The sequence below is a fragment of the Pleurodeles waltl genome, chromosome 7 (assembly GCF_031143425.1).
Source record: "Pleurodeles waltl isolate 20211129_DDA chromosome 7, aPleWal1.hap1.20221129, whole genome shotgun sequence".
NCBI classification, from domain to species: Eukaryota; Metazoa; Chordata; class Amphibia; order Caudata; family Salamandridae; genus Pleurodeles; species Pleurodeles waltl.
In genome coordinates this window covers 1,420,825,880-1,420,844,660 of record NC_090446.1, presented here as the reverse complement: position 1 = coordinate 1,420,844,660, position 18,781 = coordinate 1,420,825,880, and the positions used below count along the sequence as shown (strand labels likewise).

Genomic DNA, 18,781 nt, shown 5'->3' with positions numbered 1-18,781 from the left:
GTGAATAATGGGCACAGTTATTGTTGATATATGCAGGACTGCCACAGAGTGCTAACCTTTAGACCAAATCAAAGCGATTTCAGTATTCAACAAGATTGAAGAACAATTTCCAGTGCTTTAAAACAGTGGTTCCTATTTTCACAAGCTGGGTATGTGAGTGACTAATAATGATAATTATAAGGTTATCATGTAGCAGGTGGTGTGTTATTTTAAGATTTCCTGATTCAAAATAAAAGTAATTGTCATTGTAATTATTTAATTGCAGGGGTTTCAACATGGACAGGAGAGGATTCGTCATCCTTGGACTGACTGCAGGTGAGTGAATGCCATTGAATCGTGGAAACATTCAAACCAATTTGAAATATAAACAGGGAGATAATCCTTACAAGACAGTTTTGCTCAAAAACTAAGGCACTCATTTGCTCAGCTATGACGTGCCAATCCCTAGAATTCTCTATATGTTCAAAAGCCCTCCAGACAACCTCATCACAACTTTTCTCTGAGAGAAACAGGATGAACCTCTTCTGCCTTCATTGTTGACCATCAGTGTCACAGGGATATGTAATTGTCAAATATTTTTCAACATCCACTTCAATCAATTAACTTAAGGATTTGAATCCTGCATGCTATAGTAGTACAGACAATGTCATGTTACTGCTGAAACATGAACCTTATGCAGCTATCACTTGCTCTGCATTCTGTTCCTGCTTCTCTGCCATCTTTAGATGGATGTCCATAAACCAGCTGAACCTGTAAAACAAACATTTATTCCCATGCAGATCAATGATGATTATGCAACTTGTGGCCCATGGCTCTTCGTACTCAAGTACCATCAGCATACACTGTGATATGTTTTGTAATAACCTAGAATTTTAACTTTTAGCCTTGAGGTTAACAGATTTGTAAAAACATGCTTCCACTGACCATGAATCAAGAGTTTTTTTTTTTTTTTTTTTTTTTTTTTAAATCCCCAACCCTTCTGTGTTTTCATCACTTGATCCAAGTGATCATCAAACTCACAATCTCAGTATTTTAAATTGTTGCACTCAAATATAGGACTGCTCCTGCGTCTGCAAATAATGGACTAAAGCAGCCACAGTGCAGCTCTACGTAACACTGCATTAACACCTCATTTAAAGAAAAGCATCTACAATGCATAACTGGATTATGCTTAATGTGGAATAGAACTTTCCTACATCAGGGATAAAACAATTGCAGATTTCGCTTTAGACAATACACTCAAAAATGCACCTGTAATCAAAATCACAAATTGCATGTTAGACTTGACACTCTTGGGTGGTAGTCCCCAAAACATTTTGTCTTACTCCTCCTGTTTTGCTGAAATCATTTTGTTGGCTATAGGACTCTTTTCACTTCATCACTGTCAACCAGTACTAAAGTGCTTGTTGTCTCCCCTAAGACATGATCAAATTGGCTTACACCTTATTGCCATATTTATTTACATATTAGTCCCTAAGTAAAGTGGTATCATATACCCAGAACTGGAAAATCAAATGTTACTAGTAGGCTATCCACTTAAGTAGCCTTCTAAACATGTTTCAGGTGTTCCATTGTAGCCTGTTTTCTAGTTTTAAACTGCAATTTGGACCTGGAAAAATACACATTTGCCAGGCATAAGCCTTCCTTTTTAATACTTATACGGGATGTCAAGGCAGAGCTGCGGGATACCAGGAACATGGGTTCTTCGTTCCGGGCATGTTCTGTCAGTGTCTCAGGCTACCAAGCCCAATTTCGCAGGCCTGGGGGGTCTTGCTCCTTGGGTGGGGCATACATCTCTAATTTGGTACTTAGTCAGAGCTCTGGCAGGCCCACATCGTGGGCCCTTTGGCTTGATTCACCAGCTTGCGGTGTTATATGGTGCAAAGGATGGCCTTCTCTAGGCCTGAGGAGTCTTGTCAGTGGGATAAACTTGACTGGCTCCCCAATCAGAATACTCAGTAGTCCGTGTGCATTTTTAGGCCTCTGCCTAGTCCTAGGCTCCAGTCATTGATCTGAGATGCCCTTCTCCACCTACCCGATTCTACGCCCCCCCCCCCCCCAACCCACTGCAGGCAAGTAGAAAATCCCCATGGAAGGCAGTGTATGACATGATTGCTGTTTTCAGAACCAATCATCTGGTATTTCTATGCTATAGAAATACATGGGGGCATCAAAATGACCAATGTGCCCTGGATGTCTTGACAAAGGCTCTTTTGAAGCTTCTGGTCCTAGCTGTACTCCAAGAGATTAGATTAATTTGCTCAAAATCCATCTCTTTTAATGCAAATGCATGGATTACAAGCTCAAAAGAAAAGCCTTCCTTGATACATTCAATGTAGTACATCATGTCACATAACCCACACATTGAAAATATCACAATCTTGGTCTTGTCTTTAAAACATCTCCAAAAATCCAAGGTTAGTCACCTATACACCTAGAACTGACTGCTCACTTTGCTATCTCTAGTTTAGTTTTCTACCAACAAACCAAGTTCAACATGAAAGAGAAAATCAAACCTTCAAATCATTCAAAAACATCTCGATAGACAACCTAATGACTGAACTCCACTCTTACCCTATAAGCTCCACATCTGATGCCAACACCCTACTAAATGACTAACACTTTTATTAATAAGTATGTGAAGATCTACTTCCAAACTAAAAAAAACAAGTCCAAGCCAAATCCTTCAGCACCCTCATCTTGTTGACATTAAATTATCCATCAGCAGAGACAGAAGAAAATAGAAGACAAATACAATCAAACTCCTGATGACCTTGTCATACTGAAGTCTTTTTGTGTACATAGACAGCTCATCATATCAGCCAAAGGAAAGGACTACTAACACAGTGAAGTGACACCAGCAACAAAATTGGCATGCTTTTCAAGTCATTGAAGCATTGCCTTACCCTCCTAATGGACAGGTCTACTCCTTACTCCACATATTCTTGCAATTCCATCAACTTTTTCAGTGGACCGAAACGGAAAATCTGACAACCCTGACCCTGCTTCATCTTCTACTCCCACCTTTTTCAGTAGAATGGTCTTCTTTCAACACTCACTTTTGCAGATCTCATCATTTTCAGCTGCCTCAGGGTCACTTCTTACTGTTGTCCTTCCCCAAAACTCTGAGGGTACTTCCTCAACCAAGCATATCTCACGCAAGCATCTTACCACAAGCTTCTAAGATCCTACTACACCTAAAAAAACACTTTATCCTGACGAATTTGCCAACTACGGTCCATCACTAACCTACTATTCATTGCCAACATAATTTAAAAAGCAGTATATTATCAAATTCAAGATTACATTGATGCTAACCAACTTCTGGATGTGTATCATTCTGCTACACTGATACTTGAAAACTTACACATTATAGTCTATGCCCTCTTGATTACAGAAGCTGACCTCTCTTGATCTTCCTGGACCTCTAAGCTGCCTTATACATAGCCGAACATCCGACCCTCATATGCACCTAATAGCCTTGAATCTGATTCACCCGCAATGTCTTTTGCTGGCACCTTTCTTAGCTTCCCAAATGCTACCAGTTTGTTCACATGGGCACCTCTAGGGTCCCAAAAGATTCCTTTCACTTCTGGAGTGCGTTGGGGTTCCATAGTCCCCACATCACCCTGTAATCTTCCGCCTCTATCTGGAACTGCTTGGTGGCCCACTTACAGGTAACAGTATCACGATTCACTATTATGCAGATGATGCACAACTGTACTTAAAAGGCTCCTTAGCTTCAGATGTCCAGTGCCTCAAACACTGCTTGCAGAACGTCCAGACCAAAAGGTCCAGTACTCAACCAACACAGAATTTCAGATATTTGTTAGGACAGTTATTTGATAGGGAACAAGAAACAATAACATCTTGTTCAGGGACTTTAACTTTGGCTTCAAACCCCAACTTTCACTTCATGGCAAGCCTCCTACCTGAGACACATACCTCACCCTCTAGGAAGAACCTGCCAAAAAATATCAAAGAAATACACCATTGGAATGCAGATTAAGAAATATAACAAAGCAAGGCAGCAGGCCTTTTCCATGTATGCATCAGAATCTAGAACACCCCCTATCCAACAGAACTGGCCTAATCCTGCTCCTTTTTACGAAATAGTTAAATACGCACCTCTTTAAAGAATACTACATCAAAATGCATGAACCTCCCACAAACCAGCTACCTCCTCTATCACTCATTGGTTGTATACTTTTCTTTGGCACTGTACATCACTCTGCTGTCTTTTGGCTAGGTTCAGTTTATATAAATAGCACATAAATAGTCATTTAAAAAAATGAACTATGGGACTCTTTCAAGGCATTGTATTTGAAGTGAGTATACATCAAAACCTTAACAGCGATTAATTAGGGAGCAGGAATGGAGCCAGCACCCACAGTAATTCAAGTTCCAATAGCCTATGTTAAGTTTTCTGTAGCTAAAGCTTGCTGGTCCATCTTGTGATTGAGCCAGAGGCCTGATATGTGGCAGGCAACTGCCTCTCCCAGCCCATGCCTCTTGGTTACCCTTTGATGCTTTTGAGTGAGCGTTCTGAGTTAGTGTCATGTGGGTCCAAAGAGTTTACACTAAAACATGAAATGAATACTTCAGTTAGGAATAAGTTAACACATCTCCAATTCTGTTTTGTTGGTTTCTTGAAATAAAGCTTGATTATGGATGACGGTGGGGGCATTCAAACTGTGCCACTAGAGGAGAAATGCTTTAACCAGGGCAAGAAGAACTGGAAGAACTAGAGCGAAAGCATTGTCACAGAATGTTTTCATTAAACAGTAATAAATGTTGGAGATTCAAAGATGATCAGATACCATGATAGTTCTGATCATAAATGATACCGACTAGTAATCTGGTGGTGTTATTCCAATGACATGCCTAGCATCTTCTGTTAGCTAAAAGTCTTTAAGTTCCAGGGACAGTCTGGTTGCAACCAAAAAGAAATTGATAAATAAAGCACCAGCAGGAGTGGAGACTGTGCCATAATAATATCCACAGCGGAACCCTAACCGTCCTGGACACGGAAAGGACTGACAGGCTGACTATTTCTCGACTGTCTGGTGCATGGTAGTTCTTTGTTGAAGTCACTTTGCTAGCTAAATTCGAGAAGGAACAATACTCCTTCATGATGTGTTGGTATGGCCTTCCCAGTACTCTGCGTTCAGCTTCTTAGAGTGGCGAATGGGAGTGAGCAATAACTGTTCTGTGGTGTCGAATGGTGCACACCCCTTCACTGAACAGGCCAATCTGTTGACACCTCACCTGTAGGACCGGACTGACACCCATTGGCCTTGGCACGTGCATTTGTCCTCGGAGCACTACAAGGGTGAGGTTGGCAGAGGAGCTACAGTCACTATCCTTTGATGTCAGGTATCCATTTTAATCAGTCCTGAATGCTGGGCTCGGGTCTGAAGATTGAATTGTTTCGGCTTTTCTTATTATGCGAGTATTATTGGTCCAGTGAAATAATGGCAGATCGTTTCTTCTAACTTGTTGTGGACGTTTTATATTTCTTCTGAATAATCTTTTAAAATACGAATTTACGTATCCAATGCCATGTTACTTTGCAACTTTTTCTATTCATAGAAAAACATCTTGCTGTGACGTCTAACAGCATGTCTACCCGAGTGATTAAGCCACAGTGGAGACAGCTGCTTCATTCCTTTTATCTTAAATGTTTTTCCAGTGAAAGGCATAGCACAAGAGGGTACGAGTCTCAACAGGCAGACATAGTTAGATGACACTTATATCACTCTTCAATGCCTCCGGCCTCATAACGCTGAGTTCGACTTTGTGTAACAGTATATGTCCACGTGGACCACATTTTGAAAACCGTGGGTATGGGGGCGATTTGAAGGACAGACTTCTGTGCCCATCCTCTGCACCCTCTATTAACCCCACAATTTCTCTCCCAGATGCAAAACTATCTGCACCTGCATCGTCTCGAGACCAGATGCAATGAACTGGGGCGCAGCCTCGGATGTGTGTATGTTGTATTACACCCCCCCTAACAAATGTATCTTTTGATAAATATTTGTGTACAGGAGCTTTTAGTCGGGCGCGGTGCGATTCCTGTAGGATTTCACCAGGTCTTTTACACACAAACAAAAATGTACACACACTCTCTCCCTCACTCTGTTTGGGAATACATAAAAATGCTGGTTATTTCTCAAAATAATGTGCTTTCTCTCACTGATGGGCATATTTATGAAAAGTGGCGCTGCACCTAGTGCAGCACCACTTTTTTTGCACCCCTTAGCACACCCTTAACGCCACCATGGTAGCTCCCTAGTTATAATACTGTGCACCACGGCGGTAGTTGGGTGATCTTTTATTCTAGTCTGGTGCTTTGCAGGACTAGCGTCAACAATTATGACGATCATTCTGTAAAGCATCAAGAGGCCCATTGTATTCAATGGGAGCCTCTATTTAACGCCTGCACTTAGCAGGCGTTAAAAAATGGCAATAAAAACAGCACAAAGGAATCTCAGAGGTTCCTTTGCACCATTTCTACACCCCCCCCCCCCAGTGCAGAATGCCCCCCTTGCATACATTATGCCTGGTGCAAGCATAAATTGGTGCAAGGGGTTACAAAGTGGCGCAATGCACCACTTTGTAAACATGGCAAGTGAGAAATGCCACCTTAACGCCACATTTACATCAAAATAATTGCCGCAAATGTGGAGCAAGGTGAGCTGGGGGCTCATAAATTTGCCCCTTAGTGCTCCTACCAATAACAGCATTCCTCTCCATTTATGCTGCCCCTAAGCCCTTCTTGTGCACCCTGCTTGTTGTATAATGTATTTCAACATTATATGCCAGGATCATTGTTGGGAAATCTGAAGTTCACACTCCCCAGTCTTACTGACCAAGATACGCCCTGACAATGAAATAAATTCAGAAAGCTTTGGTCCGCTCATTCTATTCTCCTTTCACTGCAACAGACCCTCCTATGTTCTGTCCCTGGACAGTGTCCTAACTTGATGCAACCTCCATTCCATCCTGCCAAGTTGCATATTCATGGCTATGCATATCTGCATATTTATGTCTAAAGGGAAATTACTCTAGGAAAGTATTTTTGTGAGGAATAGGCGCATCTTCATGACACAAATCATGTCTGCACATGACACAAATCATGTCTGCATAAGAGATTTCCAGAATTATCACCTGGAACCAAATTGGATGTATGTGAAGAATTATCTACGGCTGGGGTTTCTGGCAGGTACTCTTTGAAAGACTGGTTCAAACCCACAACAGCATTTCCAAATGGGGTCGCTTTACCTATAAGGTGATATTTGAAGGACTTCGGTAAGGTCCTACTCCTGAGAGCCACACAGCATGAACTAATTTAATTTGAAGATCTAGCTTGCTTAAGTGGCATCAAAAAACGAAATGGCTTGCAGCACAAGGCTGGACATGGTGCTTATGGAATGTCCATCTAGATTTAGAGTTAATGCCGCCTCTTTTAATGAATCCTTTACATCTTCACCTGCATTCACTAAGTGATGAGGTTTGGGGCTACAGTACTGTGGAAGTCTGAACATTTTGGCAGTGTCGGAACAAGGCTCACTTTGAGCCTTCAGGTACCTCCTTTGCATAATGGTACAACAAGGGAGTCCCCTTTGTCTCAGATATTTCACTGACCTCACAGGGCTTCAACCACTGTGCAATGTTGAATTTATGCAACATGTATAAGTGAAACATGGGACCTCTTCACGCTAATGAAGCAAATCAAAGAAGAAAACACAATAATTAAAAATAAGTGTTTGTGGAACAGATTATGCTTTGAGAAGGTGAATGATGTGGAAAGAAGATTCAGTGGAACTTCACTCAATTCAGGGAATTATTTCCCCCCGTCCCCAACCAAATCATCCAAAATGTGGAACTCCTGAAATAACTAGGGATGATAGTCAAAGGGAACATGTCCGGGTTTACCTCAAGATGCAGCCCTTTATCGTAGAAGTGCACGAAACATGCAACTACCGATTAAGCAAGCACAATTATTTAAACCACAATCCTTGTTCCACTGGTAGCTACTGTAATCTACATCAGGCTCCCTGCCAGCTTGGATATAACTCTCAGCTGGCATCCAAGTTTCCTGCATGGCTGTCCTCTTTGGTTTTAAAAAACAACCAATTTCTAGTAAGTAATTGGTGATTTTAATATGCACTTTGAAGTTCCAGAGAATGTGTAAAATGTTGGAGGATGAGATGCAGAGTCTACATTTAAAGCAGGGCAGGCTTTAACTCTGCTATTTTCCAATATTGGCACTATTAGGATTGTTGATATTGACCTGTTACATTGGTCGGAACGTGTTTTGCTTAATTTTTCATTTAAGCTGCCAAAGGGTATGCGAAAACCTCTGGTCCTACCCCAATCCCGACGAGAGCTTGGAGGGAAGTGAAGCTCGAGGTTTCTAAAAGCTATTTCGATCCTCCTGATTTGGAGATGGTATGTCTGTAAAAGCATATTTAGAAGATTTGTATCTAGCCTTCACCAGGGCTCTTGATGGCTGTGCCCCTTGGAAGCTAAACAAGTCACCTAGACCCTCCTCATTGGAGAGTCATTTTACCAATGGACTTAGGGTAAAAAGGAGGAACTGTTAAGCACTAGAGAATATTTGGAAACGTCGAAGCTTGCTGAATTTCACCTGGTATAAAAGTGCACTGAAAAGCTGTCACAAACTGCTCAGGAAAGTAGAAACCCATGACTTTGTGAACAGACTGGAAGAAAACAGTGGTTCCTCCAAAGAATTATTTAAAATTCTCAAAAGAACTAGCACAACCCACAAGTGCAAATTTGACAGTGACGGTTTAGGCTGAGCAGTGCTTAATTTGTAAATAAAAAGGTACCAGTGGCCAAAGCTCTCCTCTGAAACACGTGGCTGCTGCAATTAAATGTGTGAGCACTGAATACTGAGGCAGCCTAATCCTACAGCCATTTAATCCATTTACTGCTACTCCCTGACCCATCAGCTCACTCTTGCAGCTTTCGTTTTTCTCTTCCTCTATCTTTCCCATGTGTGTCTTTTGCTCACAGTAAATGCTTAAAAATAAGTACCAGCCCTCAAAAATAAGTCCCAGAGTCCCGCAAACCACCGTCTCAAATTAAGCACTGCGGCTGAGCAATGTGAAGAGTTGGCATGGTTGTTTGATGATAAAATACAAAAAATTTATTTGACCTTTGAGACTCTAACCTTTTTAGAACAAATCTCATGGGAGCATTTCGGTCCTCGTGAAATAGAGGAACATAGGTTATTTTAGGACCTTCACCTCCGAACAAGTGGAAAAGGTCATGTAGAGCTAAAATCTGGCTCTCCATTTAATTTGTCTCTTCATTTTATTTATTCCCCCTTGACCTCTAAGTCATATGTATATTTGACTAAGATTTTCAAATTATCTTTAGACAAAATGGAATATCCAGCTAAATGGAAGCAGGCCTTGATTATCCCTTTGGTGGGATATATTTTTATAACTATCAGCCAATATCTCTGCTGCTATATATATCTAAGGTATTTGAAAGGTTAGTCAATGGTCAGCTGACATTTTTCTTGGAAAGAAACAATCTGCTGGACATGTCACACACACGGGCTTCAGGGATGGAAATGGTGGATTCCATACTGTTGCTGGCAAAACTGCAGTCCATCCAGATTTTGCAGCCATATTTGTTTGCAACAGTGCTCGAAACAGCTCCGCTTTCTTTTGTTCAAATTCACTGACTGCCAGTCCATAAGAGAGCTAAATTTGAGATGGTGTGCCATTTCTACAAAGCATTATATGACATTGGACCGGCCATTTTACATTGAGTGGATTTTTTTAAAACTAGCATGAGCTTTGCGCTCAGCTAATATTAGGTTGGTTAACACCAAACACATTAAAAAAACCCAGAAAGGTTGGTGGTTCTTCTGTGCACCTGGAAGCCATCCACTGGAGCATTTTACCTTCTGATCGTTGGCTGACTTCAGACCATTGCAGGCTTTGAAAGAAACTGAAGACCTGGCTATTCCCCCTATAATATGGTGTGAAACTGGCTGTAATGTAGCAGGCGTTGCAATGCTGCTCTGAAGGGGTGAGTGTTGTACTCTATAATTAAATAAAATAAATAGGCTCCCTGATAAATACAACAATCATAAGGGCAATGCAGATGCAAAGTTTCTGTTTTTTTGTTTGCTAAGCACATCCAACAAATCACAGTATTTGTTAGACCTGGCATCCTTGGCGTAGTCTCCCCTGTCTTTTTTGCCTCTGCTTCCTATGTTTTGACTGTGTGCTGGAATTTGTTTTGCTGGTTTTTGGTACTCTGGGCACTTTACCACTGCTGTTCAGTGCTAAAGTGCAAGTGCTCCCTGTGTACATTTTATGTGTAATTGGCTTTTCCATTATTGACATATTTGATTTAATAGTAAGTCCCTAGTAAAGTGCACTAGAGGTTCCCAGGGCCTGTAAATAAATGTTGCTAGTGGGCAGCACTGATTGCGTCACTCACATGGGTACTCATGTAAACATGTCTCAGACCTGCCAATGAAGTGTCTGTGTTTGCAGTTTTAAACTGACAGTTTGACCTGACAAGTGTGTCCACTGGCCAGGCCCAAACCTTCCCTTTTTATACATGTAGGGTACCCCTAAGGTAGGCCCCGGTAGCCGTATGGGGAGGGTGAAGTGTATAATAAAGGTAGGACATGTACTGATGTGTTTTACATGTCCTGAAAGTGAATTACTGCCAAATTTGTTTTTCACTGTTGCAAGGCCTATCTCTCTCATAGGTTAACATGGGGACTGCCTCTAAATATTTTTTAAGTTCAGTTTGGGGGCAGACAAAGCTGTGGGGTTTGGGGTCCCTGAACTCACAATATAAAATTACATCTTTTTGAAAAGTTGGTTTTTGGATTGGCAGTTTGAGAATGCCACTTTTAGAAAGTGGGACATTTGTTGCTTAAACCATTCTGTGACTCTGCCTGTTTGTGTATTCCTTGTCTGGGTCAGACTGACAGTTGGGCTGGTTTTGAATCTGCACTAGACAGTGACCTAAAGGGTGCTGGGCCCCAACCTGCATATCCTGATATGCTAAGCTGGAGGGAGGAATCGTCACTTACACCTGAAAGGGCAGTGCCTGCCCTCACACAATACAGTCTCCAACCCCCTTAAATGAGTCTGGAGCCAGGCCTGGGCAAGGCAGAATCTTGTCAACCACAGAGACATTACTTTGAAGTTTGCCAACTTCAAAGGCAGAAAGGGGTATATGTACTGGAACCAAAACTCCAGACTTTTTGATTGCTTCAAGATTCAAGAGGATCCTCTGTGAAGGAGAAGAGCTGGAGGAGGGGTACTGCCCCTTTGCCTGTGACTGTGCTTTGCTCGGATGACCTGCAGTTGCTGCTTCTGCTTGAAAAAGGACGAAGACTGGACTTTGTGGTATATTCCTGCTTGAGAGGTGTCTCCAAGGGTTTTAACCGAGCTTGCCTCATGTTTGAAGTCTCAGGGATAGCAAAGACTTCACCAACCAGTCTCTGAGTTCACTTGCTGTGGACTGTAGCTTGCCTGGTGGTGCCATTCCAGTTCCTGGACCCCTGGGAGTGAAATCTGATTAAATTTGTCGTGAAATGACTTCAGATGACTCCGTGCGACTTCACAAGGACACTGCTGCACAATATCTGCAACGCCACCTGCACCGGAAGTCGTGGACTTCGCTGAAGTGTGATGACCCCAGCGACATTGCAGGCCCAACACCACCGGTGACGTCCCGAAAACCTGTGAGGTCGAAGTGTCGTAGCACTGCTGTTCTTGACACCCATGTCCATTGCAATGCTTTTGACCCTGTGGCATGATCACAACCCCATAAGGTTGCCCCACAGTGTCTTGACTCTGCCGGACATCGACCCTGCTGTAGGTGTAAGGGATCGACACCTCGCACCAATGCCACCTCACTTCAACTGCTCCACAGCAAGGACCCGACGTCTCTTACCAACGGCTCCTTGGCCCTGCAGCACCTGAATCAATGCTGCATCGGATCCAAAGACCTGACTCTGTGCACCAGCTTGTTTCTTCACTTTTTCCAAGGTACTGTACCTTGGGGCAAAATATAGCAACATTTGGAGTTTGTTGAGAAAAATAGTGAAAAAGGGCTCCAGATAAGTGTCTAGATGTTTTTTTTCTATGGTATACACAGACGGTTTTCTCTACTAAAGTCACCATCTTCCCAGCTTTCTGGAACATGCAGAGCTGAGTCAAAAAGCCTAATTTTGTACCACAGTATGGGCTTTTTTGTAAGAGGTATGCTATTTTCCCTATTTCATTGTGCTCTCAAAGTACTTCCAGTTTGTGGTGGATAGTGTGAAACCTATGAGTAATCAAGATAAGCTATAGATATCCAAAAGGTAGACAATCTTCAGAACTCAGGAAGGGATCATATGTGTAGATACTTAAAAGTTTTCTCAAGGAAAATAACAATTGAAATAAAGAAATGTTGAAAAGGAGTAGGAAAAAATGGGCATTTGTGACATTTTTATCTGTAACTTTTTATCATGATAGCCGATTTACAAAATACCATTACATACGCTAGGCCCTTCTGAATGCGGGGGATATGTAGAGGTTGCAGGCTGTCTAGGAACCTAAGGTACCCAGAGCCAACAACTGAGTTGCACAGTGCAGTGGTTTTTCACTGAGTACAGAGCATAGACCAATTCAAATATAGCAAAATAGGGAGAGTGAAAAATGTTGTCAAGGAAATCTATGCCTTTCTGAAATGAGCACATGATATGAGGTTTAGACGCAGTGGTTATTTATACATCAGTAAATTATTGATTACCTTTACAAGCACATTATTTAGAAGGTAGTTTTCAAAATGTCATCTTTCTTATACACTGGCTTAAATTTGAAAGGCACAAATGCAGCGAAATCCAACTGATGATGATAAACCTTCTATTTGTCTGTACTCCCACAAGTCTTCTGATAACAATGGTACCTCGTTTGTTTGGGTAGGCTTGGTGCCTGCAACAGGAAACGGCCCAAAAAGCAGCATGGATGCATCACATTTTCCCATCAAAACTGACCGTTGTTTTCTAACGTGGGTAGATCTAGGTTTATTACCCTAGCTGAGCCAGCAGGTAAGGAAACCTAAACAACCCATACATTTTTTTTTTTTTAAACTAGACACATTGGGGCATCCAGGGTGGGCTGACTTACTTTCGTTTCACCACATTTTTTCCCAGAATCCATTGCAAACCTCAAACTTTGACTATGAAACACATTTTCCTCACATTTCTGTGATGGAAATTTTTTGAATCTGCCAGGAGCCACAAACATCCTTCACCCGGCATTCCACCAAATTTCTCAATAAAAAAGGTACCTCGCTTGTGTGGGTCGGCCTAGTCCCCATGACTGAAACAGATCAAACTAAGGTCCATGGGCATCCCCTTGCGAAGGCTCCCATTGACCTTAGTTTGAGCCGTTCCTGTATAGCTGGACCTAGTGCCAGCAAGTGTTTTATTGGCACAAGTGGGGTAGTGCAGAGTGAGTAGGAACTGTGATTTTCTTTGGATTCCAGAACTTTTCATCACAGAAATTGAAGGCAAATGTGTAATTTCAGTCAGAGTATGAGGTTTGTAGATCATTGGGGGGGTAAGAAAACTCATGGGACCCATATAAGGCACAAGTCCTCGGACTCCCTTTGTTGTTTAGTTTGCATAGGTGGCCCTACAGCACAGCCCCAAATAACGCACCTACCCCTATTTCTTATCTGTCAACATAGCAATATAGGGCCTTTGGTGTCCTTTTCTCCTGGGCCATCCGCACAAGTGGGGTACTGTTTTTATCGGGAGACATGTGAGACCTCAAGGTGGAAGGGAACCTGTGGCCCCACGCAGATTCCATGTCTTCCCATCACAGAAATGTGAAGAAAATGTATGTTTCTTACCAAAGTTTTACATTTGTGACACTTCTGAGTAAAGTTACCTGGTGAGAGCATGCAAGTCATGCACCTCTGGACTCCCCTGTATGTCTAGTTTCAAACATTTATGCAGGTTTACCTGTGTGCTGGCAGAGCTAGGGCCAAAAATCCACAGCTAGCCATAATGAGGAAAGAAAAGTAGCTAGTACGAGTCATCTTACCGCCACACATGTTGATCCACCGAATATGTGACAGAACAACTAGGTCCTAAACAACTATAGCCTAAACCACTACTGCTAAACAACTAAAAAGTCTCTACAACTAAGTACTGAACAACTACTGTCTAAACAACAATTGTGCCTGAACAACAATTGCCTGAACAACTAATTTTAATATATATTCTAAACAATTAATAAACCATAAAAACCAAAAAGAAAACCTTACCTTAACATTAGTTGTTCAGACAATTGTTATTCAGGCACAATTGTTGTTTAGACAGTAGTTGTTCAGTACTTAGTTGTAGAGACTTTTTAGTTGTTTAGCAGTAGTGGTTCAGGCAAGTAGTGGTTTAGACCTAGTTGTTCAGGATGTTTCCCGATCCACCACTTACCCTGGTTGGTTTTAGCATCTCCAGAAATGATGGCTTTAAAGCACAAATACTTATCAAAGTATATGAATATTGAAATCCGGACTTCTGAAGGTGAGCCATAAAGCCACGTCAAGGCACCAACTGCTTTATGGTCCATTCACCCACCATTCTGACACCACACACGACTTTCATATCACATGCCCTAGCAAAACGAAAAGTCTTTATTAATGGATGCCATGAAAGCCACATGAGGCTCAGCAAGACATGTCTTACATGCCTCTGTAGCACACTCCTTCTAGTATGTGGATGCAAATTGGGGGTGTCAGAGTATGCAACTGAGGTGTCACTACTTGAAATGATTGAGCATATCTACCCTTGAAACTAAGACAAGCATGCTGGGGAATACTGCCAAAGTTCCCTAGAGAGCATCATAAACTGTGAAGAATGGTAGTTTTTGACACACAGGGTAGTCCATGAGAATGTAGCATATTTCCCATCCACAGTTATGTGCAGTGCTGTGACTGTAATGCACTTAGCATACAGCAAATGGAACCTCTACTAAGTTTGGACAGAGGATGAACATGGCAAGCAGGTCAAGCATTTACCCATATGTGGCATAGTAGTTCAGTATCTGGGTGAGTATGGCGCCAATAGGATTGAATCCGTGAAGATGAAGCCGTGGCATGTGTACCTGTATTACCTTTACTATCTGCCTTCTACCTATACAATATCCATGTGAAACCATGCCTACAGTAAGCTTCTTTTTACACGTTTATGTCCATCTTCATCAGAGTTGTGACTAATCCTGTATAATTGCCAAGCGAACTTGTACAAATGCCTTCCATCCCTAGCTACTTGAAGTTCAAGAAAATCTTTCATGCCCCATCAAAGTGCTTACTTTTCTAAATCCAAGTCCTTCCAGTTTGTGGATGCAATTTGGGGGTGTCCGAGTATGCTTTCTGAGGCGTCATTACTCAAACTGAGTGAGCACATCCACAGTTGACTCTATAAAGGCAAACATGTTGGAGAATGCTGCCTAAGATCCCTAAAGAAATAAGCCAAACAAATGTCCTGTGGGACTCATTCACCGACACTTCCACTTTTGCTTTGAAAGTGTGGAAACTCCGTTATTAACTTGTATCTTACCCATTGCTATTGAAAAATTGTACAGGACACTATGGTGTATGACGATTATTTTCAAATCTTTTACTAAATGTGTGAAAACAATCATCAAAGATATATTACGTTCTGCACCCCTCTTCAATAACATTGGTTACTAATTGATTTTGCACATATTTCAAAGCAAGTAGAAATGTTTGTGAATAGTCTCACTGAACATTTGTTTGACTTACTGCACTTACACTAGTTCTCATGGGCAATCACAGTGGTCATTGTGTACTATACAAATGTTCCCTAACAAGCAGTACACAATCTAGTCCAGACAGAGTACTCTGACAATGTGCCATATGTTCTGTCCTCCATTATGTGCAGTGTGGGTACTATAATGTGCTTGTCAATCGGCGAATAGAAAGCCTGCCACCTTCTGATGTTGGATAAAGGTGTAGAGGAGGCCATAAGGAAGTCCACGATTTCCTCAAGTAGACGAACTAAAATTCTGCATGTGCTTGCTTAGCAAAGTAGTGGATTATGGAGGGTAGGTATCCATGCACAACCATTGAAAGTTTACTTAAAGGCAGCTCCACCTCAGTCTATTTCCCAGGACTTCAATTGTGTATGATAAAACATAAAGCAAGTAGGAAAACACAGGGCGGACTCAGGTGGGCACTGGGGACAGTAAACATTACTTTTGTCTCTTTCCCTGTTTAAATTAGACTTTACAATGATGACATGGTCAAGCCTTTTTAGGTGTTCCAGGAATGCGATCAGCAACCTGTGGCTCCTGCAGCTTTGCCAAATCCTCTGGAACATGGATGAAATAGAGGCTGTTGCTTCTGTAGCAGTAATCATTTTGATGATGAACAACTGAAAATCAAGGAAAGACATGAGTCCTCCTGTGGTTGTCCGACGATAAACAACATAAGCATTGTGTGTTACCATCTGGATCAAGTTGGTAAACGCTTTCTAGTTCCAAGTGTGAGTTTTACGCACTGTATGGCTGAAGAACCTGGTCACTCTTATCCACTTCGTCCATGTACTTATTGTAATCAAGTAAACAGGTGGGCTTGTGAACTTATGCCATTTGACTCCAAACCATGACGGAAGAAGTGCTATCAACATGAATTGTAGTGAGCACATACACATCACCCCTATCCGAGAACTTGACTGCGAGCAGTTCTTTTGAGCACAACACGGTGCTCTGGGATTTTTGAAGCTTCTTGCAAACAAGCTCCTGCGGAAATCCGTTGCGGCAACATTGAACTGTACTGCAGTCCACAGTGTCGGCTTTGTACAGCTCACTATACATCTCAATCAGTCAATCAATCATGGATTTGGAAAGCGGAGCTAATCACCCATAGGGTCTCAAGGCACTGTTTGTGGGTGTGCTACTCAGTCGAAGAGCCAGGTCTTGAGGTCCTCCCTGGACTGCATCAGTGATGCGGTCTGCCTGAGCTTGACGGGTAGCGTGTTCCATGTCCAGGCTGCTAGTTAGGAGATGGATCTTCCTCCTGCTGTGCTTTTCTGGATCTTGGGGACAGCTGTAAGGGTGAGCTGGGAGGAACAGAGACGCCTGTTGGGTACATAGAAGAGAGGCGGTGGTTGAGGTATGCTGGTCCTACGTTGTGCAGTGCCTTGTAGGTGTGGATCAGGAGTTTGCATGAGATGCACTTGTTGACTGGGAGTCAGTGTAGGTCTCTGAGGTGGGAGATGTGCCTGTGTCAGGGGATATCCAGGATGAGTCGGACTGCTCTACTCCTGTATAGAAATTGTCTACTTAAAGGTTATAACCTTTGTGAAGGAGTGGCTAGACAAGCTCTTATAAATCTTTCCAGTGACTTCTAGCATGGGAGGGCAACCTACAGAGTTTAGAGTGGAGTCCTTCTCTGTATACACTCTCAACATGTACACACAGTATATACAGCTTGATGCTATAGCGAGCTCTTTTGCTCACAATATACTGCTGAAACAACAGCCGCCCATTGTACAGGATCAACGATTCATCAATGGCTATATTCTTTCCGGAAGTATAAGTCTCTGGAAACATGGCAAACATATGTTTCACAACAGGTCGAATTTTTAACAACCTTTCATGGTCTGGATGGTCCCAAGGCAATGCAGCAGAACTTTCCTGGAAAGGCAACTTGCGCTGCAATAGCAAAAAACGATCTCTGACCATGTACGGTGCGAAGATAGGGGTTACCCAAACTGTGTGAGTAAGACTGCAAGGTTGGTTCCTGCACTAACCCCATTTTGAGCTAAGTCACAAAAATATCTTCAAGTCAATTGGTGTGCCCTAGAATGAGGCTTTAGGGTGCCTTTATGCTTCCTCAAATTGTTTGGCATGTAAATGTTTGCTGCACAATTTGCTCAAGGAAGTCCACATCCAACAAGAGATGGACGCAGTCAATTGGCAAAAAGGTGGCTGTATCAACTTTACATTCAGTGTCGCCGGTGAAAGGCAGAATTCAGGCATGAATTAAATTGGGGGACTGTCAGGAGAACACTCAGTCTGTGCTTGACACCACATGTGCCTGTTCTCTGAGTTGGCCTAACCTTCTACAATGCTCTGCTGCACAGACAGTGCTTGCGAAGGGACAACATGACCAACATCATGTCCCTCAAGCACTGGAAGATGTGTCATTGGATGGAACTACGCCAACTGAAAAGTCACTTCCAGCTATGCTCCATTTTCCCCTCCCTCAGATCCTGTGTCAGTATGTGATGTCTCAGTCTCTGATCCTGCCTCAGAGCTGTCCTCCATAACCAGAATTAAGGCTTGGGCAGCAGTCATCCACTGAGACGCTCTTTGCTACTGGCTAAAACCATCCTTCTAAAGCACTATCCTACGTAAAAGGCAAATTTGTTGTTATAAAACAGTAGGTGTGTATGTAAATGAGATGCATGCAACATTAAATAAAGATGAAGTCACCTTAATCTTCTTTCCTAAATCTGCAGGGTCTCTAAAGACACTAACTTCACCTTGCCAAATACCCATCATCCCAGCCTTTAGCCCTGGTGATGCCCAGGGCGACAATCATTAAAGAGCTCCTCTGACTCCCTCAGTACTACCCATCAAAAGTGCTCCCATTCTCTATAGAGTCTCACTCACACACATTCCATTTGTTTTAAAGCACTGGTAAAGGCTGGCTTAACTAAGCCACTCAGCTATCTACATAAGATACA

The 18,781-nt window shown here is 42.3% G+C and overlaps 1 protein-coding gene across 1 annotated transcript in view; it reads left to right on the top strand.

Moving 5' to 3' along the window:
- The first annotated feature begins 260 nt into the window (after nt 1–260).
- The window catches only part of LOC138246435 (zonadhesin-like), an 80,921-nt gene continuing 62,400 nt past the window's right edge, over nt 261–18,781 (top strand). Inside the window, exon 1 of the mRNA XM_069201046.1 lies at nt 261–315. Coding sequence (XP_069057147.1) covers nt 276–315 — 40 coding nt within the window. The 5' untranslated portion in view covers nt 261–275. The remainder of the gene's footprint in view (nt 316–18,781) is intronic.